The sequence below is a fragment of the Chionomys nivalis genome, chromosome 14 (assembly GCF_950005125.1).
Source record: "Chionomys nivalis chromosome 14, mChiNiv1.1, whole genome shotgun sequence".
NCBI lineage: Eukaryota > Metazoa > Chordata > Mammalia > Rodentia > Cricetidae > Chionomys > Chionomys nivalis.
In genome coordinates this window covers 71,556,202-71,580,469 of record NC_080099.1, presented here as the reverse complement: position 1 = coordinate 71,580,469, position 24,268 = coordinate 71,556,202, and the positions used below count along the sequence as shown (strand labels likewise).

The window sequence follows — 24,268 nt, the reverse complement described above, 5'->3', positions numbered from 1 at the left end:
AATCTTAGTGCTGAGCTGGGGCTTCAGCTCAGTGGTAGAACACTTGCCCAACACACACAGGCAATTGGGTTCAATTCCCAGAAGATATGCACTCACGCATGCACACATACACACACCAAACAAAAGCAAGTACAACCTTAGTATTGGAATTCTCCATGAGATACTAGGTCAGTACTCATTTCTATACCTGACTGCCTTGATTCATTGGGCCTTGCATGACCAAGGATTTTTACATGACTGTTGGTACATTTCTTTCCTTTCCTCTTTCCTCTCTAAAACTGGCTCAAAAAATAGTAGGAATCATTTCTATGTGCCAGTAAGAAAAACATAGATCTCTGGTTTCTTAGGATAAAATGTTACTGTTGGAGGTTAGGGAGAATGCCCAGTGAGAAAAATGCTTGCTCCACAAGGGTGAGGACCTGAATCCCAATCCCCAGAACCCATGTAAAAGCTACCTATCATGGCGTGTGTCTGCACTGAAGGGGCCGTAGTGAGGAAGACAAGAAGATCCTGGAGCTTGCTGGCCAAGCAATAAACGTGCCAAAAAAAAAAAAAAGTGCAACAGGGCAGGGGTGGCACACACCTTTAATCCCAGCACTCAGGACGCAGAGGCAGATGAATGTCTGTGAGTCCGAGGCCAGCCTGGTCTACAGAGTGAGTTCCAGAACAGTCAGGGCTACATGGAAAAGCCCTATCTTGCAAAACAAAAACAAAATAATAATAAACAGGTAATTAAGAGAACTTACTGATCTTCTAAAAGCCTGGAGTTGAGTTCCCAGCACCCATGTTAGTCAGCTAACACCTGTAACTGTCTCCAAGTTATCCAATACCCTCTTCTGGTCTCTGTGGGCACTGCATATATGTGGTACACAGACAAGCAGACACATACATATATACATAAGAAGAATGACAGGGAGACACAACATTGACCTCTGTGTGTCTGCACACAGACTTGTACACCTGTCCACGCATGTGTAACACCAAAAGGTGAAAAGAAGTGTGCAGCTAGTCGAACTCTCCCAGTGCTTCTGTGATCCTGTCTCTCACCCTCATTGTCACAACTCTCCTTTCCTAAAATCCTGTCTAGATAATCACAACACTGCTCTTTTCCCAAAAGAAGCATTTTAGTCTCACTCTGTAGCCCCTTTCACCCTGTTCTGAACCCATATAGCAGCTTCCTAAACAAAAACCCCCACCCCGAGCCTGGCTTTCCCAGCAATGCCTGGGAAACACATCTCTTACATGATTTGTGCCCAGCTGTGCTGTGCTCTTGGGAAGTAAGCAAGAGTGGAAAGAGGCCTTTCACCAAGTTCACAGCCACAAAGTTCAACTTGTGTGTATTAGTCCTGCAGCTAAAATGTAGCGTGTGATCACACAGTAAGCTTGGTGGACCATCATAAACTAGCATTGAATTTTATAAGCACTGCCATAAGAGTGGGGAGTGGGGTTTTCCCTCTGACTAATGCATGTTCTTTGCTAGGTGTTGTCTATGGGTGCTGTTTCCCCGCAGTGGTGTTGGAGTGATAGGCAGCTGTAGAACAACCAATAGGTTATATTTCCGCACGCTGGCTTGTTTTGACTAGCTTTCTCACTTTAACACAACTGACTTCCGAGAGGAAGAAGCATTGCATAGTACCAGGAGCTGTAAAGTCCAGACTTAAGTTTAACCCTTGCTTAGGAATGGAAATGCTGGAAATCTCTGAGCCCTTCTCTTTTAGTTCTTCTTCAGACTGTGGCAGGAGATTAAAATGTGCTGTCTTTGTTTTGTAAAAAGAGCACCGCTGGTGTCCTCAATAGGACTTAAGCTTGAGTCTCTTTTCCAAGTATAGGGTTGGGTAATTAGGGAAGTTCTCTAAGGCAAGCCACATCTGCTAAGCCAAGGCCACCCCGGGTATCCTATTGTCAAGGACCCCTTAGAAGAAGTACTTCTTTAGAGGGTGTGTGTGTGTGTGTGTGTGTGTACATGCATGTATGTGGAGGCCAGAATCAGCCTCAAGTGTCGTTTCTAAGGTGCAATTTACCTCTTTTTTTTTTTTTTTTTTTTTTTTTTTTTTTTTTTTTTGAGACAGGGTCTCTCACTGACCTGGAGCTTGCTGAATAGGCCAGGTCAGACTCCACATACTCCAGGATCTGCCTCTCCTGCCTACCAGCACTGAAATCACAAGCACACACTATCAAACTTGTTTTTTTTATGTTAAGAATTTTCCTAATGCAAGCTCTCTGCCAACGCAAAAAAAAAATCCCAATCAAGCCAAATCACAACAAGCCAAATTTTAAAATATCCAGGTTTAATGGGATTCCTGCATTCTTGGGGAAACCGGGAAGCCGCGAGGAGGGTCAATACTTGGTGGGCCCAGGGATCAGGGCCTCCAAAGATGGAGGCAGAGACCGGGACTTGGGACTTACACTTTATGTTGGCTCTGTTGGCTCTGAGGATCGAGCTCAGAATGAACTGGCTCCCAGCCCCAACAGAGGGATCCTTTGCTCTAGGTCAGTTGCACTAGTCTGAGTGCTATGCGGGCGAATGTTTAACAACCAGCTCTCCAGAAAGCAAAAGCTCTCTTGTAAGTTGTATGTCCATTTCCAAGGTAGAAACAGGCTCAGTGAGGTCAAGGAGAGCCAGCTTGTTCATCCCGGCCGCCCAGAACCAAAATAACCACACAGATACTGTATTAATTAAATCACTGCTTGGCCCATTAGCTCTGACTTCTTATTGGCTAACTCTTACATCTTAATTTCTTAATTTAACCCACTTCTATCTGTGTATCACCACCTGGCAGTGGCTCACTTAAAGTTTTGGCATGTCTGACTCTGGCAGTTCCTCTCTCTCTCTCTCTCTCTCTCTCTCTCTCTCTCTCTCTCTCTCTCTCTTCCTTCTCTAAGAATTTAGTCCAGTTTTCCCTGCCTACCTAAGTTCTGCCCTGTCAACAGGCCAAGGCAGTTTCTTTACTCACTAACCAATAAAAGCAACACATAGACAGAAGGACTTCCCGTACCACTCCTATAAGTTGTATGTCCATTTCCAAGGTAGAAACAGACTCAGTGAGACCATTTTCAAGGTATGTATGTAAATTTCAGGACCATGGAACTGTGAACACATACAAACAGTAGGTTGTCACCATTCAGTATTATGTAATTCCTGCCACACCCCTAACTGAAGAAAGTCACCTATGTGTATACAAAAGCATGTTTTTATTTATCTCATTTTTCAACACATTTCTAAATTTTAACTATTAGGAAGAGTCTCTTTGGTGTGGAAAATTTAGAAAGTCAAGTTGGTCTCATTTGCTTGACACTCAGTTACAACTGGCTGTGTGCCTTCTAGTGTTTCTGTTGAGTGGCTTTTTGTTTAATTTCTAGTTTTATTCTTTCGTCTTGAAAATCATAATTATCTGTCCCATGAAAAACTTCTTCCCTCTGTCTGCCCTTTGTTCAGCTTTAATAGCAGTTATGTGGCTGAACTGGGCGACCATCCTGTGGGAGTCAAAGCTGTACTTTCCCCATGGTTGCTTAGCCAGTTTTCCTCACTTGGGTATTTGAACTTGGCTGACTAGTTTCCCATTAAGTTTCTGAACCAAGAAATATCTAGTTCAGGATAGACTTGACACTAGCCATAGCGTCTGTCTCTGTCTTGGCTACTTTTTTCTCAATTTTAAGCATCCTTTCTATTGAAGGAAAGAAACCAAAAACCTATTTCTAGAGGAATGAGAAATGTCTGTCAGGATCACTGTATTTTCATTCCTATTGAACGCCTACCCTTTCATCAAAATACTGCTTTTCTTGGTCTACAAAGAAACACGTGTAGGGCTGGAGAAATGGCTCAGTGGGTAAGAGCATTTGCTGTTCAAGCAAAGACAGGCCTGGCTGTCTGGTCCAGTGACCCCAGCACAGGTGGATTCTAGAAGCTCACTGGCCAGGTGAAGCTGAGGTCAAGGATCAGTGAGACACTGTCTGAAAAGAGTAAGGTGGACTGAGCAAGATGCTCAATGTCTTCCTGTGGCCTCCGTGTACACACACACACACACACACACACACACCAGAAAAGAAAGCAAGAGCGTGTGTGAGAGAGCAGCTCCAGGCTTTGATGTGAGCACCTGCATCCCCCATAATTAGGGGATAATTAGCAGGTTGATCCTGCTCAGCTGTGTGCCCTGTCATAATTTTGTTAGTCTTTAAGCTGCCCAAAGTGACACTTTTTAAAGTAACAACACTAGAAGCAAGTGGGGGGCCTTGCCTTTCATGTCACCCTCTCTGCCTCGTTAGATTAAGCTTTGTGAATGCCGAATGCTAAATGTAGAAAATGAAGCCACGATGAGATGTTCGCATTGACATTATCTGAGAAGGGTCTCCAGGCCTGTTTCACATTCCTTCCCCACCCCCACCACAGAGCCAGCTTCTGGTGGAGGAGCCAAGCTGGGTGGGGGGTTGGTGCACACAGAGTATCTGAATGTTGCCTTTCCAATGGCTCTACTACTGAGCTGTATCCCCAGCCCTTTTTACCTTTCTTTTGGAGACAGGATCTCATTAAGTTGTTCAGAATGGTCTTGAACTCCCAATACCAAAGGAGAACTTTCTACTTTCTATCGTCTTTCCTCTGCTTCCAAAGTAGCAGGGACCTCAGAAATGTACCACCATACCCAGCAAATTTTATAAGTTATTCACTGTGTTTGAAACAAAATTTAAAAAACAAAACAAAACAAAAAAATGAATGCTGCCTTTCGTGCACGTTTCCCAGGATGCCTGCAGCCTGGCCTACAGGACAGTGAAGTCACCCTGCCAGTCCTCACCTGAAAGACAGGCACAAAAATGGAGTGGGATTGACAGGAATCATCTTCCTTCCCCTGCTTCTGTCTTCACTCCAGTCTTACTCAGTGCAGTCCCATTCTATGCAAGGTGCCAGAGAATGCTTGTTTTTTTTTCTTCAGAAAAATGAAAAAAAAAATACTAAAGAAAAGAATTAAGTCCCCATTCCTGTCAAAGGAGAGGTCCTGAAGATGGCATTTAAATCACTTGAGAGACACACAAATGAGTGTGGATGTGCACATGCAGCTCACAGTAAGGGCTCAGACCCAGCTGCGCTGGATGCAAGTGAGTTGGGAAGAGAGTCACCGAGGAGGCAGTTGACTAGTCAGAAAGAATTTATTTGGCAGATGGAAAGGATACTTTAGGAAGAGAAGGGTAAATATCAGAGCCAGAGATTAGATGAATAGCATATTGTTGGGGGAGCCCAGGCTCTTCAATTCTTATCATTGGTGCCTGATATACAGCGTGTACCCTGTTCTTATTTTTTTCTTTTTTCAGATTAAGAGACTAGAGGTAATTTGTCTTTTAATCACCAGTCGTAAGCCCTCCCTTTACCTTTCTGCTAACTGTGCATGCTTGTTTCTTGCAGCCTTGAACCATCAGCACATGCTATGGACATAGATAAAGGAGCTGGAGGATGTTCTTTGAGATTCCTATTTCAGTGTAGTATATCATTAAAAGAAAACATGCTAAGGCAATTGAGTTGATCTGGTTTCTAGGCTAAATTTCTGGAGACCCCTAGATGCCTCATAGTTTGCCTTGAAATTACAGAGTTACCTTCTCCCACCACAGGTCACCCTGTTCCCAGATTACCACTTCCCTTGGAGTGGGGCTTATTCTCTATGAGAGATCAACAAGGCTTCTTGGCCACATAGACCTCAATAGCCGATCCTCACTATTGTGGAACAATGAGCACTTATTTAGAGTGGAATTACCTCACTTGCTGCTCAGGTATGTTGACATATGACATAGAATTACAGCCTTCAGAAGCCTGGGCCCTGTCATAGTTAATGGGGACTAAATTTTCTTGCTCACGTCTGAGAAAGCTTCTCTCTCAACACGGAAAATGTTCTGTGCTTCTTTATTCTGACAGAATGCTTGTCATTCACGTTTAACCTGACAGCCCCTGCAATTTAACTAGTTAGATATCCTTAATCTTGCCTCTTTTTTTTTTCACTTTTTCTAGAAATAAATAAGCTTGAAGAATGTGTGACAGAGGTGTCCCCACATCCCAGCTCTGTGACATGACTTGGGAAACTCTACTTGTTTGACCATCTAATTGTCTAAAGGGTATATACTGAGGGTGGTCCTCCTGCTCTGTAGGGTATTGGAGGAATTGTAAGTGACAAGGAGGGAGAGTTTGGTGCACATCGGGTCCTCAGAAATAGCAGTCATTCTTAGCAATTCCTGTTTGTGTTTGAAACAGTCGCAAACTCTACACCAAGCCAAAAAAAAAAAAAAATGTCTAGCAGCTTCTGTCCAAGTACGTGCATGGTATATTTCTGTCTCAATTGTGTGGCAAACTCTCAAGGCCCAAGCTGGAGCCAAATCGCTTTGGGTTCTTTTCATGCAAAGATCAGGGCGTAATCACAGAAGGACACTGCATAGTAGTGCCAGATAAGAGCTGTCAGGACTGCTGGACTCCATCATCCACTCACTCTGTGCCGTAGAATGAAACAACCAGGGATGCAGCCAAGATGGAGGAGCCAGCCAGGAGGAGTGTGTGGCAGAGATACAATGTTTGACCTTTGCAGCCAACAGAGAGTCTTCTGCTCAGAATTGAAAACATTTGTGGACAGTTCATCTGATAAATTTATGTAAAAACCACAAAGAGAAAAAATGGTGTTGTTTTAAGACACTACATTCTGGAAGACACTCTATATTCTGAGTAGGACCATTATATCTGGTTTCTGCATATAGCAATTGTTTATAAAAAATCAGGGTATAAATTATAAATCTTAAAATAAATACGACTTACTCTTAAAAAAAAAATGAAAGCCTGGAGTTCTCATCTATTTCCCTTTCCAGAGAGATTCATGCACACCTCTCCTAACGTTCTCCTTGTTTTCTGTCTTCTCTGGTGTTGTAGACTGTAGGCTTTTTGCTTTACATTTAATATCTACTTATGAGTGAGTACATACCAGATTATTTGTCTTTTCTGGCTCTGGGTTACCTCACTTACGATGTTTTTTTCTAGCTTTATCCATTGGCTTGCAAATTTCAAGATGTCATTGTTTTTTAGCACTGAGATGTACTCCATTGTTTAAATGTACCACATTTCCTTCATCCATTCTTTGGTTGAGGGACATCTAGGCTGTTTTCAGGTTCTGGCTATTATGAATAATGCTGCTATGAACATAGTTGAACAAATGTCCTTGTGGTATGGGTCTGCATCCTTTGGGTATATGCCCAAAAGTAGTATTGCTGGGTCTTGAGGTAGATTGATTCCCAGTTTTCTGAGAAACCGCTATACTGATTTCCAAAGTGACTGTACAAGTTTACATTCCCATCAGCAATGGAGGAGTGTTCCCCTTACTCTGCACCCTCTCCACCATAAGCTATCATTGGTGTTTTTGATCTTACCCATTCTAACTGACTGACGGAGTCATTTTGATTTGCATTTCCCCAATGTCTCCTAAGACAATTTGGAGAAGGTAGGGCAGAAGGGGAGTGGGAAAGGAGAAGTGAAGGATATAGACAGAAGTTTCTGTCCCACCTGGTCCTGCAGCTGTTCAGTCCCAAAGAAACACACTAAGGCTTATGGTAATTATAGGCTATTTGACCTATTAGCTCAGGCTTATTATTAACTAGCTCTTACAATTTAAATTAACCCATAATTCTTGTCTATGTTTAGCTACGTGGTTTGCTATGTTTCCAGAGTAAGGCATTCTCATCTTGCTTCCTCTGCATTTGGCTGATGATTGCATCTCTGCCTTTCCTCTTCTCAGAATTCTCCTAGTCTGATCGCCCCACCTATATTTCCTGCCTGGCTACTGGCCAATCAGCATTTTATTAAACCAATATGAGTGACAAATCTTTACAGTGTACAAGAGCATTGTCCCACAGCGTTTCTTCTTTTTTCTTTTCAAAACAAAACCCCTGCATCTAATCTCCTTTGTTTAGCTTTTTTTTCTTACCACTATCCATAACAACTTGTAACCAACACACTAAACAAAGACAAACACCCATAATTCATTTTCTAGGAATGTGGGCATGGTTTTCTAGGCTATTTCCTGCTGATTGGGAGCACTGGTAATCTTATGGGGACCCAAAAAAATATTAGAATTATGGTCAAATCCTGACTGGAGTATTTTGTGAGGCTTGACAATCTTAGCCAGAAGCATTGAAGTTATTTTGGATGGAGAAATCAGAAGAAACTATAACAGAGGTGCTCTGAAACAGATCGTCTGGGCCATCTGTTCCCATTGAAGATTTTTCAGGGGGTCTTGCTCAATCAAAATTTATTTTTCTTAACCAAGAATGAATCCACAGCCTCTCATTTCCCATGGAAACAACAGCCAAACCACTTCTCCAAAGTAACATATCTTTTGACTTAAATTATGAAGTCCAAGTGTTTTCAAAATATATAGATTGGATTAATCCAGCAGTATTTATAATCAAATGTCTTTTATCAGCTGTTCCTCCTTCCTCAGTTGTCTTCCTCAAAAACAACACAATAACATACAGTATCCAGATTCTCTGTGTATTTTCTATCTTGATGTGGCTTTTTTTGACTCTGTTTCTTTTAAATTTTTTTCTTTTTTTTCTTGAGACAGGGTTTCTCTGTGTAGCTTTGACTGTCCTGGATCTCACTCTGTAGACCAGGATGGCCTCAAACTTATAGAGATACATCTGCCTGTGCTTCCCAAATGCTAGGATTAAAGGTGTGCACCACTACTCCTGGCTACTCTATTTCTTTTTCTTTTTTAAAGACTTTCTCTGTCCTTTTTTTTTCCTGTCCCAAGCCTATGTATATTTTTAAATATACTGTAAACTGTTGATAGGTAGTTTTTTTCTGTCTGAATTATCTTTATAGTATACCTCTATCTTTTTCTGACCACAAGAGTTTTTAATCTGCTAAGAGACATGACTAGGATTAAAACTGCAGCTTTGACAACTGGCTCCACCCCATTCCTTAACTTTTTGAAAATCTAGCTTCATAATGGAGGTACGGGTATTTAAGTGTTTGGTGGCAGGGCCTCTTAAAAGATCTGCAAGGTTTTTGCTGCTAATGCTGAGTCAAGAAGCCTCTCTTAAAGGAGTCATGCTTCTGCTCGCCATCAGTAAATAGAGCCTTTGGAAGTAAGACAGTTACCAAGAAGCTGAGCTTGACTCTGTTCGTGTCTGTCTAGAATCCCCCCCCCTTTAAAAAGCTTTCTGATACTTTATGTGGAAATTCTTGCCAAATGTTTGGGTGTCATTTGTAGACAGATGTTTCTATACCACCTGGTCCCTCAGCTCTTCAGTCCTAAAGAAATACACAGAGGCTTATATTAATTATAAATTGTTTGACCTATTAGCTCAGGCTTATTATTAACTAGCTCTTACAATTTAAATTAACCCATAATTCTTGTCCATTTTTAGCCATGGTTTGATACCTTTTCTCAGTAAGGCATTCTAATTTTGCTTTCTCTGCATCTAGCTGGTGACTGCATCTCTGCCTTTCCTCTTCCCAGAATTCTCCTAGTCTGGTTGCCACACCTATACTTCCTGCTTGGCTACTACCAGTCAGTATTTTATTAAACCAATATGAGTGACAAATATTTACAGTGTACAAGAGCATAAGGGGTAGGAGAAGGGCCCACTTGTTTGTTCTGGCCACCCAGCTAGCTTAGCCCCGAAATAACCACACAGAAATTGTATTAATTAAATCACTGCTTGGTCATTAGTTCTAACTTTTTATTGGCTAACTCTTACATATTAAATTAACCCATTTTCATTAAACTGTGTATCACCACGAGGTCATGGCCTACCAGCCAAGTTCCAACACGTCTATCTCTGGCAGCAGGTACATGGCATCTCTTACTCCGCTTTCTTCCTCCAAGAATTCAGTTCTGTCTTCCCTGCCTACCTAAGTTCTGCCCTATCAACAGGCCCAAAGCAGTTTCATTAACCAATGAAAGCAGCACAAAGAAAGAAGGACCTCCTACACCATTTCCCCTTTGCTGTTTAAACAAAAGGAAAGCTTTAATATAGTAAAATTCTAGCAAGAATTACAGTTACAATATTTATATTTACTTTATCTTTTATTATAACTAAAGAAAACTATAAATCCTTCAATTCCATTAAAGACTCCAGAAGGATATAATATTACCTAAGTAAACAAGAAGTACATTGTAAGCAACTTCCAAAACTTTAGAAATGGCAGACTCATTCATGAAGCAGGAACCCCAAAGGATCATCTCACCTTTATGCAAGTTCAGCAGTCATTTCTCTGCAGGTCTTGCATGTCTAGTAAAGCAGTCCAGACAACAGCAGGTTTTTACCCAAATGACTAACCAACTCCATAAGGAGTCTCTTTGATGCCCATCTTTTTCTTTAAGTAGCTTGTGCTACCAGGAGATGTGTCTCACTGTCATGAAAAGTCTTAAGTTCTTAAACATTTTAAATGCCATATCTTGAAGGTCTCTGAGATTTGAAGAATACCCATTTAGCTGGAATATATCTGTATACATCTAGAAAACCTAACTAACATGACTGCAAGCTTGACTATTATAGATGATTATCTATTAACCTATATTTCTTAATTATACATGACATTTTTTAAATGAACTACACAATCACAATACCTTAATCACAATCAGGAATACATAAACATATAACAAAATTGACCTTAAATTTGTATCAATAAACCAAGATCCATACCAATGCAAATTATTCATATCTATATCATAAGGGGGGAAGAGAGCATGGGAGAATGGGATGGTCAAGATGGGGAAAGGACAGAGAGAGAAAGAGCAAGGAAAGAAATATCTTGATTCAGAGAGCCATTATGGGGCTAGCAAGAAATCTGGTACTAGGGGAATTCTTGGGAACAAGGATGATCCCAGCTAAGTCCCTAACAATAGTGGAGAGGGTACCCGAATTGGCTTTCCCCTGTAATCAGATTGATGACTACCTTAATTGTCATCATAGAACCTTCATCCAGCAACTGAAGCAGATGCAGAGATCCACAGCTAGAACTGGACCAAGCTCCCAGAGTCCAGTTAAAGAGAGGGAAGAGCAATAATATGAGCAAAGGGGTCAAGACCATAATAGGGATACTCACAGAAACAACTAACTAAGCTCCTTGTAGCTCAATGACTCTGGACTGATAGTGGGGAAATCTGCTTAGGATCAAATTAGGCCCTCTGAATGTGGGTGACAGTTATATGGCTGGGGCAGTCTATGGAGCCAATTGGCTGTGGGACCAGGATTTATCTCTAGTGCTTGAACTGGATTTTGGGGGTCCATGTTCTTTGGAGGGATACCTTGCTCGCTCTCTCTCTCTCTCTCTCTCTCTCTCTCTCTCTCTCCATATATATATATATATATATATATATATATATATATATATATGGAAGAGGGCCTTGATCCTGCCTCAAAGTGATGTGCCAGACTTTGTTGACTCCCCATGGGAAGTCTCACCCTCTCTGAGGAGTGAATGGGAAATGGGATGGGTGAGAGGTGGAGGGAGTGGGAGAAGGAAAGGGAGAAGGAACTGGGATTGGTATGTAAAATGATAAAAGATTACTTTAAAAAATAAAAAATTAAATCCAAACTAGAACCACTGTCCTTCTTTTATGTATATATGAAAAAATAGAAACTATACTATTGTACTATTGCAGTAAATTCACAATTAATGTGAAATGGTTTACTCATAAAACTTTTTCTAAATCTTTCTTTGTTCCTATCTAGTTATACTTTCATGAATAGAATTGCTGAGAACTTGTTTGTACAGAAAATAACTGCACTACAAATTCTTGTCCCATTTTTGTGATTCCTCATGTCACTTAGGAATCTTGGCATGCTAAGGTGTCCAGCACTAGAATTCATATTTATTAAAGTAAATCACTTAGTAATAAAAACAGTTATACTAACAAAATCCATATTGTACCACATACTAAATGGCTTGTGTAATGAGGACAAGCTAATTATTTATGGGATGAAAGCGTAGGGTATGTAACCTTTTGTGATTTCATAGCAGTAGCTAGCCAGAATGTTAACTCTGTTTTGTTGCTATGGAGGACAATTATAAGTATGTATAGGTATTTATTTGACTCATAAATTTTACTGTTAGAGCCAAGTCATTCTCCTGGGCTTATGGGAATATATGCTACCAGGCAATAGATTAGTAACTACAGAAACCATGTGAAAAGGTCACTTCAAATCTCAGATCAAAACTGACGTCTTTGGGATTTTGCAACCTACCGGCTATGTGATGCTCTTTTTTGGCCACATGGTCTTAATGATAACACTGTCCAGCAATAGACACTTGAGGTGTTTAAGATGGCCCAAAATGTTCCATTATACCCTTGGTGCCAACATCCACCTACTGAGGAAGATGCTCAATCAGTGTGTATCCCTCTTAAAGGACAAGGGTATCTTTGGTGATTTACATGACAAGCAAACACAATAGTAAAGGGAATGGGCTTCCCCCACCCCCTCACTTCCAAAAAAGTTTGGAAAAACAGATTGGTTTGGAGCCTGGACCACAAAACGTGGGAGGGCTCTTTATGGAGAACCACAGCCGAAAGGAATTCTCTTTACTGATGAATTCCTCTGGCCCTTTGTACTGGCTTTCTTGGGGCATGTCAGTTATTCCTACAACCAGCTAACCACCCCCTGCTTGATGGCCCCATCCCATCCAATTCTTACTTGAAATATGTGTTATGGGAAACAGGGCAACAGAGAGAACTTTTGAGTGTGGTCGGTCTATTCTTAACTTTGGTGGGCTATTCAAGTTTACCAGACTGATTCTGGCTTCATGGGGCCTCAAAGGTTTTTGAATAATAAAAACTTGAACACTGTGAAATGTATTTAAATCATGAGGCAAGAATGGACTAGAGTGAGTTGTAGTTCAAGAAGCTAGCCAATGGGAAAGCATGGACCCTGAAGGGCCTTTGCCTTTGGGCAACTGCATCATAAATATGCCGTTTGGACCAGGGTTTTCAAGAAGTTAGATCTCTTGGTGTCACGGGGCAACTTTGCTCCACTTTCTGAACTGAAATCTCTGATGCACAGCATTCTGTAGATTGATTCCCCTTGCTCTTCTTGCACTTCTCCCAGCCCCCATGGGAACAAAGTCCCTAGTCTCTTGAAAGTAATGCTAAGTAAACAAACACTACAAAGGCTGTTACCAGGGGGATATCTCTCTCAAATGTTTAGATTTTTTTGTGGTTATCTAGGTTCTAGGAGGAAGGGGTCCCCTAGCTCCAGGAGCCAGCAGGGCCTCTTTGTAGTAGGCATCTATATGTTTAGCCAGATGTCATCCCAGGGAAGGGCAAAGAAGGAAAGATAAAGCAAAATTCTTATTAAAAATAAGACTCCTGATGGAGAGAAAAAACAAACTAGAGAATGTGTCGAGTGGAAAGGAGGCCAGGCAGTGCCATCTGCTGTTGATTAACACTGATAGTCAGCAATGAGAGGTGCACACTGCCAGGAAGTGCCCCTGCTCTTTGGAATGTGGACCTGTGGCAGCTGTCTGGGAGCAGATCTTCGTGTATCCCACATGCAAAGATGCCCAGTGACAATACAGTGCTACAGAGTGCATACAGACAGAGAAGGACAGGAGGGACAGGTGCCTGTGGTAGTGTCTGGGTGGGCATGCATCTTCTGGTCTTGTTCACCTTGCTGGCCTTTGTTTTCCTATCAATAACAAGGTGACACTTGGCCAAATGACCTCCCAGATTCCACTGTCCATCATACTCTCCCCGACCAAATCTCCCAAGGTTCTTCTAAGGTTCTGGAGAAGTGTGAAGAGCCTTAGACACCTCAAGCCCCAAAACTCAAAGGAATGGCACCCCTAGCAGCTCAGTTGCATCCAGTCTTTTTTCAGAGATCCATCTGTGTCTGTCATTCCCCTGTGTTACAGTTGCCACCAAAGCAATGTTTCTTCCTCAACATGGAATGGGACATGCTTGAAGGTCTCCTTATTATTCTTTCTCTCCTGATTTTAATAGCACTTTCACATTTTCTGAATGCAAGAGACTTTGTTTTATTTTAAGTAATTTCGGTTTATTTGTGTGTGTATGTGTGTGTGTGTACTTGTGTCTGTGTGTACGTGTGTGTTCATGCACACATGCATATGCACAGGTGGAGGTCAGAGGACTGCTGTAAGAGTCACAGTAGGATCTCCTGCCATGTGGTCTCTGGGTCAAAATCAGGTCCATCTGCAGGTGCCTTTACTTGCTGAGCCATCGCAATAACTCAATTTTATCTTAAACCATCAGATTATAGAGACTTTGTGCTGGAATTTCTATATGTTTGTCTTCATTTGTTTGTTCATCTTTTAGTTAAGAGTAGGGCATTAAAAATTGTTTTTGTCTTTTCCTTCTTGGCAAATACATGCAGACAGCAATATTTTAGTAGAGGGTGAGGCGGATTCCAGTGGGAATGGAGGGTAAAGATCTCACACTAAGACAGTAGCAGTGAAAATGGAAAGAATGAGCAGAGCAGAGATCATGGTGTAGTGCAGAGATGGTGCCTTGCAGAGGCCAACTCAAGTCAGAATCCTGGCTGTGGTATGTGTCAGATGGCGCATACGCTGTCACTACTGTACCTCCTTGTAGCTTGTTCTATGGATTCCAGATGCTACCCATAAAGGACTAGGCTCAGAACTTTGTACTGTGTTGGAAGCCAGTGAACATCGGGAAGCTAGGTGATAAATAAAGATGGTAGTGAAAATACCCTACAGGAAGATCAGCAGGGGCTCATATATTATTAGTAGAGGCACACTGTGGAGATTTTTAGTTTAACCACCTGAGCAGTTTGGATAGTAGTACTTAGTTAAGTTGGAGATGTGCTTTGCAGATGCAATCGCTAGAGCAGCAGTAGACATGAAACAGCACTGAGACACAAATACAAGTAAGTAAACAAATGTAATTTTTAAAATGGTTGATTATCCATCATCAGAGAGGTTTCTCCCTGCAGCTGATGGGAGCAGATGCAGAGACCCACACCCAAACATAAGGTAGAACTTGGGGCACCCTGCAGAAGAGGGAGAGGAAGGATTGTAGGAGCTAGAGGGATCAAGGATGCCAGGAGAACATGACCCACAGAATCAACTAAGCGAGGCTCTTAGGGGCTCACAGAGTCTGAGTCTCTCCGTGTCTGCACCAGGTCCTCTGTGTGCATGCTGTGATTGTTTAGCTTGAGTGTTTGTGGGAGTAGGGGTACCTCTGACTCTTTTACCTGTTCTTGGGACTCTTTTCCTCCTGCTGGGTTGCCTCATCCAGCCTTACTATGAGGGTTTGTCTAGTCTAGTCTTATTGTAACTTGTTAGGCTATGTTCAATTGCTGTCTCTGGGAGGCTGCTATTTTCTGAAGGGAAATAGAGGAGCAGTGGATCCAGTTGGGAGCATTGGGGGGGGGGGGAGCTAGGAGGATTGGAGGAAGTGGAGGCTGTAGTTGGAATCTATTATATAAAAAAGAATAAATAAAAAGAAAAACTGTTTATTATCATAGTGGAGTGTGATTTGAAGTTGTGTGTTATTTTAAAATCGTATTGGGTGTAACTATGACAATATGATATAATATTGGATGGGCTTGTATTGCAGTGGAGAGTCTGTTTAATTTGAAAATATGTTCATGGTATAGGAAGACATGTGATAAACTCTTCTTACTTACGTTATTTAAATCCAAACTCATTGTCCTGGCTAGTGTTGTCAAGCTAACAGAATCTGGAGTCATCTCAGAGACAAGCTTCCCGGAATAGCTCGTGAGAGGTCTTTTAGCCCCACATGGGGGTTATGTTGATTATGTTGATCCATCCTCAAAGTCCTGGAGTGCGAGAAGAGGGGAAAATGAGCTGACTGGGTGCAGTGAGACAACCTCTGGGGCTGGCTGTCAGAAGAGACCTTTCTTCTTTAGCCATGGACTGGAGCCCTGAGCTGCCAGTCAGAAGAGACCTTTTCTTCTTTTTATTAAATGTTTATTTATTTATTATGTATATGATATTCTGTCTGTGTGTATGCCTGCAGGCCAGAAGAGGGCACCAGATCTCATTACAGATGGTTGTGAGCCACCATGCGGTTGCTGGGAATTGAACTCAGAACCTCTGGAAGAGCAGGCAATGCTCTTAACCTCTGAGCCATCTCTCCAGCCCCCAGGAGACCTTTTCTTCTTTAGCTTTCTTTTTGTCAGGGCTCACACTTGCAGCATCAAGAAAAGTAACTAAGATGTGCTTTAGCGAAGATACTGTTTGAAATGATGTTTTTTTATTTACTAGTAATAAATTCTGACTTCTCTTACAGGTATTCAAGAAGGAACACAGTGTACCAAATGTAAAAATAACTGGGCACTGAAGTTTTCAATCATATTATTATACATTTTATGTGCCTTGCTAACCATCACAGTAGCCATTTTGGGATATAAAGGTAAGTATGCACTCTTTCTGTTTCCTTTCCAAATAGCAAAGGGATTTGAAATTTAAATGCTAAAAACATCACCTTTGGAAGTAAGAAGTACAGTTGGCCCTCGTATCCATAGAGAGTTAATTTTAGGTCATTTGTCCCCTCAAAGTATCTCAAAATCTTTTAGTGCTGTCTTCCCTTTAGTTCAGGGCTTCCATTGTTAGTATGTATACATCCTCCCCCATACTTTATGTCACTGCTAGGTGACTTATAATACCCAATATAATATAAATGCTATGTAGATGGTTGCTATACCTCATTACATAGAGAATAATGCCAAAAATAATTTGTATATGTTCAATACAAATACATTTTCCCCAAGTAATTCCATTGTGAGGTTGGTTAAATCCAAGGACCTAAAACCTGGGAAGGACCGTTGAATTATATTTATGATACTCCTGTGTAAAACTCACTAACATCATGAATTCCATTTTTGTGTCCTGAGATATTAGCTATGGGTGGGGCAGTTTTGATTCACTTCATAATCATGACAGCCCTTTCTAGGTTAGGAAGATTTTTTTCTTTCCTCCATGTTGCTTTTTCCTATTTTTCCAGCCATATCCTTTTCCTTGTTTTTTTTTCTTCTTCTTCTTTTTTCTTCTTTTTCATCTTCTCTGTCTCTAGGAGGCCCAGGAAAGTGCTGCTGACAGAGGAGAATAAGCAACACACAGGCTATACAGGGACTTGACTCATCCCCCAGGGATTGACCAACTGATGCACTTTTTTTCTTCTCTAAAGCATGTTTACTTCAGTAAAGAAAACAAAACAATTACCCCATAGAAATTAAACTTATAAGCAACTTAATAAACTGTTAGGCCTACTATGTCTGATTAAAGAAGAGGAGATTTTCCTCCAAATCTTCCAGACCTACTAAACTAGGTCCCAACACACGCACCTACCACACACCGCTGCTGCCATGATCCTTTCAGAGATCATGGGTAGAAGGAGTCATAACTAAGAAACACAAACTGCATAAACCCTTGTATGGAAGGCAAACATAGAAGCCTGGCCTGTCACAATAACATGAGACAGACATGGTATCTGATTGTAGCACAGACGCAAGCGAGGGTCACACCTTCAACCATTGTCTTAACGGTCTCCTCAACTGTTGACAGACCTCAGAACTGACAGATTAACCCAGCAGAATCACTGCACCAACTGTCCTTGTCCTTAACTTGTGGTGCCAGTTTAGGAAAGATAAAGTCAGGGAGCAAGTTCCCTTCCACTGTAAATCCCCCAGCACCCTCACTGCGGCTTCTGAGAGGGCCGGGTTGAATTCAGTGCTTCTGAATTAGAATTGAATTAGAATTAGAATCAGTCCAAGTTATCATGATCATACCTATTTTTTAATACAATTATGAATGCCCAGTAAGTGTCTGCCACTAGGTGTTGTGTTAGTCCCACCCCCTTTAGTGCTATAGCCCAGATGTAAACCATCACTTCTGGAGGTTGATTTTGTAAGGCAATAACCACCATGCCTTCTTCAGATTAGTTGGGATGACCAAAGATGTCAGTCTAGACCCAAGCTACAGTGTCTCCCTACTCACTTTTCCTTGATTGCTTACTGTATTTATTCATCTCTATGGAAAATAAAAGTTATCATACAGAGTACATTCATTGATGAGTTGGGGCAATAAGAACTTAGGAATTTGCCTGGTCACTTTATCCATTTATGATGAATTTATTTCATCATGAAGGAATAGAGGCTGTGGTTTAAAAAGGCTGCTGAATCATGAGGGCTGGGCAGAGGAGCAGGGTCAGAACCTAACGGTGTGTTTTATGTCGCAGTCATTCAAACTGCCCCCTTTTTTCCTGGACCATGACTTTTCCTACTGTGCTGAAGATGATCAAAAGCAGTCATTCAATAAGGAATGTCAGGGCTCAGTACACAGTGATAGCATGGGAATTAAAATTCACTAGTAGAAGAGAGAGCAGAGGGGACTCGTGGGTACACTTTGTGAGTTTTACCTCTGCTGGAAAGGATGAGAATCGTGGCTTTCGAATTACACAGAAAGCCATCGTCCAGCTACGGTCTCACTCCATCTCCGTACCACACTGGAATAGCTCTAGCATATCCGTGCGCTTGATCACTGATCTGTGGTCCCAGTACTGTGCTGTACCTAAATGACTACTTTACCGCTTGTGTCTCTGATACATGTCTCACCAGAAGCCCCTGAGTGAAGCCTCCCACAGTGTTTGTTCCCACAGTGAGCTTTCTCCACTTTAGGTTCCATTAAATCATATCGTTATGGCTAGTCTGTCTGGCTTATGTGGGTTAACACCAAACTACAGGATTCTACTAAAACTGCCTTTTATTCATGAAATCTCTCACTGGTACCTAAAACTCAGGGCTTCTTTATTAGACACCCAGGAAAGTTAGCTACATGAGTGGGTAGTTGGATGGATGGTCAGATGACGGTTAGGAACTGGCTTCTTTGAAGATAAAGAACAGACGCCAAGGAACCTCTGAGCCAGTCTCTTTGTAGGGGAGTGTTGTTCCTCAGAGCACTACCCAGAAACCTAGCATTCCAGAGTGAAGGGAGAAGAGATCTGGGGAGTAAGACGACACAGCTACTCTTTCCTCCTTCAGTGCCTCCATTCCTCTGGCTTCTGCTGACTAAAGAAGATGATACAATATATACTTCTGGTCACCAAAGCCAGCCTTAAAGAACTCAAAGTTAACATTTTCCAGATGTACTTTCTCTTCATGTGTCTGACTCCTCTTTCTTGCTGATAAGATTCTGAAGACCCCAATGTTGTAGGAGGCAGAAAGATAAACCCCAGTTCTCTCCTCACAGACCCCTCTTTGATGTCTAGTAAAGCACTTCTCCATTCAATAAAGGAAGAAAGATGCAGTAAAAGTAGTCCAGGGGTGTTTCCGGAGACATGAAAGGAAACGAAACTCTCTTAGCAGGATTGGCAAAGGCTGTGTTTACACTGTTTTCCTCAAAATTGTTCTTCGGTTCTCCTTTTATGTTATTTTCATAGCTACGTGTTAAAATCTTTTGAGGATTCAGCTAGAGAATTTGCTGAGCAAACTGGAGGATGGCTTAGTCACTCAGACATGGTCTCTATAGTGGCTGGGACCGTGAAACATGTTGGTTATGTTGCGGAAATATGTTTTTGAACAGTTGCGACTTGGTACATCCTCTACCCTAGACTCTGTATCATTAATCATAAGCTTACATGAAAGGCATCCTCCCCAAACCCCTCTCACTTTGGTTTTTCAAGACAGGGATTCTCTGTGTAACAGCTCTTAGAACACACTCTGTAGACCAGACTGACCTCGAACTCACAGAAGTCTGCCTGTCTCTGTCTCCCAAATGCTGGGATTAAATCATCTCTTAAATTCTTCAGTTAGTCATGTTCCTTCCAGAACATTCTCTTCTCATGAAAATACTATCCCATTTCTCTGCCCAGCAGGCTCTTAAGATGCTTAGAATGACGAAAGGCACGAATCTGAGTCAGAAAGTCTCCAGTCCCTCGGGGTTCTTGACCTTGGTTTGTCTGATACGTGACTGCTAAAGTTTGCCAGCATTGTGAGGACAACAGGGGGTGCGGTAACACCTCAAACCACAGAGCCCCTTAGAACTTGGGGTGCTGCCCTCCGGACTTTGTGTTGCTCAGTCATGAATCCTGAGGTAGCGTTAATGGTAGAAATGTCTTTGATAGGTCCCAAGGCTGTGTAGCTGCTGATCCTAGAATTCCTAGGAATTATTGATGTTGATTTCTGTCCCTGCATTTTTCAACACAGGTGGGAGCCCGTCCTCCAGGAGAAGCCATGGCCTGTCTCTTTATCTTTAATATTTATAATTATAATGCATAATAAACATCTGTTGATAACTAAAAATAGAATGAAGATTGCTTTCCTTTACGGATTTTCCTTAATTAGAGGAAATCAGACTAAAGGAAGAAATATTAAAAAAAAAATTGTGTGGAATTGAAGAAGACATGGATTTTAGAGTTCCATCTCCTATCCTCTGAAGTCTCATTTCTTCTCTTACAAGCTGCGTGATTCTGGGTTATTCTCGAATATCTCTACAACTCAATTTCCCAATCTGTAAAACAGAAGGGAGAGGAACTGACTGCAGTGGCGGCAGAGGACACACACAACCATAAAAACTGGGAGGCTGTGGTTGCTGTCTTAGACTCAAAAAAGAGGCAAAGCTCAGTGTGCTGTGGTAGACCTCAGGAAGTGAGTGTTCCTGGGGTGTGAGCACTTGCAGAGTGGTGTTTTCTGAAAATTAGGATGAGGGGCCCCATGAACGCCCGGAATGTTGATGGCCCTTCTGTGCTGCCTCGCTTTCCTTGTACAATGATCTGTGTAGACTTGGAATTTCTAGGATGAGACCGGAAGCTCAGCCATTATGCTTCTGGTTGAAAATGTGTGCTATAAATTAGGGAAAACCTGAAGAGATGGTGTTTGCTAGCGCACTGCTGTCTCTGCATCCCTGTCAGCATCTAGTTCCTGTGAACACTTGTTGCCAGCCTTGCAGTCTTACAGCTTGCAGCTTTATACCAGAGTGCTATTTTTAGACACAGACACACACAGACACACACACACACACACACGGGGCTAGTTCTCGAATGCTTGTGGGCAGCACACATTATTTCCTTTCCTTATTGAAAGCCAAACTAACAGTTTCTTTCTCCTCCTCCTTCGTGAAAGTATTATTCCCTTTATCCTAAGTACACTTGAATTATCTGTCCCCTGGGGCTGAAGAGATGGCTCAGAGGTTAAGAGCATTGCCTGCTCTTCCAAAGGTCCTGAGTTCAATTCCCAGCAACCACATGGTGGCTCACAACCATCTGTAATGGGGTCTGGTGCCCTCTTCTGGCCTGCAGACATACACACAGACAGAATATTGTATACATAATAAATAAACAAATAAATATATTAAAAAAAAAGAATTATCTGTCCCCAACAGTTCTGTGTTTTTATCAACTAAAATGGAAGAGAAATTAGGGCGGGTGGAAAGGGACCGCCTGTCAGCGTAGTTCAGATTTCTTTGGCTTCCAGGAAGGAGGCAGGGCTTGAGATCCTGTGTGGTTTGAGGACAGAATGAGACATATGTTTTTATCTGACAGTCAGAACTGAGTCTAAGCTCAGTTACTACATTTTTTTAAAATTTAGCTTTGATAAAATGTATTTTGTTCTACAAGATTTGGGGGGATTCAGTAGCATGTATGCCTATCACACAATCCCAAACTCAAGATAGAACTGGACCTCTGTGTCCACATAGTAGTTTGTTTTTTGTTTTTGTTTTTAAATTATGTGGCTGGATATGTGCTCATTTGTGCATTTCTCTTGGAGACCAGAAGAGAGTGTCAGATCTCCTGGAGCCGAAGTTACTACAGGCAGTTGTGAGCCACTTAACTTGGGTGCTGGGATCTGAATTCTGGTTCTCTGCAGGAGTACTCAGTTGTAAGCATTGAATCATCTCTCCAGCTCCTGTGTGGCAGTTTTAGAAATAATAATTCAATAAAATGTCATACTGAGGGCTCCCTGGTTAATTGATTTGTATGTTGGCCTCTATGGTCTAGCTCAGCTAGATTTCCTAGACCTTAGCAAATTCTCATTTATTTAAATAAATGGCACAATAACTATTAATTAAGCACTACATGCTAAACTAAGAACTGGAGATATAGCTGCAGATGGTCCTTAACTTACCATAGTTTGTCAGCTTTATAATCATGTGAGGTAATACACACTCAATAGAAAAACTGTACTTTGAAATTTGTTTTTTTCCAGACTAGTGATGGGTATTACGCTGGATAGTAACTGAAGCCACAGCTCTGCCACCCGTGAGCATGAGGCTGAATGACTGACACTTTGCCATGCTGGGTCACTCAACTAGAATGTTTTGAATATCTTCAACTTACAGTGGGTTTGTCAGACATAATTCTGTCATAATAAAGACCTGTCACTTTTTACTATGTATGTGTTCTGAAATAAGGAATGCGCTACTGTCCTAGAGAATTTCACAAGGTGCTGCTCAGCTGAGGTTTCCCAAAGAGCTAGCAAGACTAAGTTTTAAAAAACAAAATAAAACAAAGAATAAAACGGGTGAATCTCAAATGTGCCACCACACCCAGCTAAGCCAGTTCTTTGCCAGTGGAGTTCCCCCACACAAGGAACATTAGGGAGGCTTAGAAGTCATATAATTTTTTGAATAATTATAATGCTATATGTCTTCACATGTAGAAATTAACAAATGTGTTACAGTAGGGGATTCAGTGTATAATAGAGAACTCCAGCACATAAAAAATTTAGAAATTAGTCCAAACCCTTTCTACAGCTTAAAAAAAAAGTTACAGATATGCGGTCTTTACGCCATAAGTTATATCACTTGGTTTTTGCTAGTTATTTATCTAAAGAACAGCCTGTCTTAGAGTTTCTATTGCTGTGAAGAGACACCATGACCATGGCAGCTCATATAAGGAAAACATTTAATTGGGGTAGCTTACAGTTTCAGAGGTTCAGTTCATTATCATCATGGATGGACATCATGGCATGCAAGTAGACATGGTGCTGAACAAGGACCCGAGACTTAATACATCTTGATCCACAGGCAACCAAGAAGTGAACTGAAGCACTGGGCGTGGCTTAAGCACAGGAGACCTCAAGTCCACCTGCACAGTGACACACTTCTCCAATAAGGCCACACCCACTCCAACAAAGCCACACCTCCTACTAGTGCCCCTCCCCATGAGCTTATGGGGGGCCAATTACATTCACACTACTCCACAGTCTCCTCCATATTTGATCTCAGCTTCTTATTTTAAATCTGCTTTCTTTTGTAATGAAATTAACTCATCTTAGAATGAAAAACAAGCACGAGCAGATAAGTCAACTAATCTGTTCTTTTCCCAAATCTTAGTTGTAGAGAAAATGGACAATGTCACAGGTGGCATGGAGACATCTCGCCAGACTTACAATGACAAGCTCACTGCAGTGGAAAGTGACCTGAAAAAATTAGGTAAACTACAGCAAGAGAGAGCCATTGAAAGGAGGGCTCTACTGTATGTCATCTGTATGAGTGATAACAATTTTCCAGAATGGTAATGCGTTTAGGGATTTTATTGTTGCATGCTGTGTCTTTACTTGCCATTTAATTCTAATATTTCCATGGGGGGGGTTGGTTTTGATTTTTCGAGACAGGGTTTCTCTGTAGCTTTGGAGCCTGTCCTGGAGCTAGCTCTTGTAGACCAGGCTGGCCTCGAACTCACAGAGATTTGCCTGCCTCTGCCTCCCGAGTGCTGGGATTAAAGGCATGAGCCACCACTGCCCGGCTGAATATTTCCATTTTTAAAGGTAAGGACTCCCACCTTGAAAATCTCATGCATCATATAAAATCTACATCCAGTCTTGATGGAAAAGAGCCATTAAGTAGCATCTACCAGAGGTTCTCTGGTCAACTACTCAGAAAATACTAATTTGAATTATTTTAAACTGTATAGGCACATTGTTGGGAGTTAATTCTCTGTGTAGATCAGGCTGGCCTCAAACTCAGAGATCCTCCTGCCTCTACCTCCAGAATGCTGGGATTAAACTATGCCCACATACTTAACTTTTTTAAAGCTTTTTATTTTATGTGTGTGAAGGTATCAGATCTCCTGGAACTGGAGTTACAGACAGTTGTGAGATACCATGTGGGTGCTGGGGATTGAACCCTGGTCCTCTGGATGATCAGCCAGTGCTCTTAACTGCTAAGCCATCTCTCCAGCCTCATAACTTTTAATATAAAAGATTCTAGCCTGTTTGGTCTCTTGATGTTTATTTTCACTTATTAAAAAATGACTTTTGGTTTAAATGGTGCTTAAGATTCTATGAATATGATTCTGCTTTTGAA

General features: G+C 41.6%; 1 protein-coding gene across 1 annotated transcript in view; it reads left to right on the top strand.

The window, feature by feature from the left end:
- The window catches only part of Colec12 (collectin subfamily member 12), a 193,369-nt gene that overhangs the window by 148,520 nt on the left and 20,581 nt on the right, over nt 1-24,268 (top strand). Inside the window, exons 3-4 of the mRNA XM_057788738.1 lie at nt 16,257-16,379; nt 23,297-23,395. Coding sequence (XP_057644721.1) covers nt 16,257-16,379; nt 23,297-23,395 — 222 coding nt within the window. The remainder of the gene's footprint in view (nt 1-16,256; nt 16,380-23,296; nt 23,396-24,268) is intronic.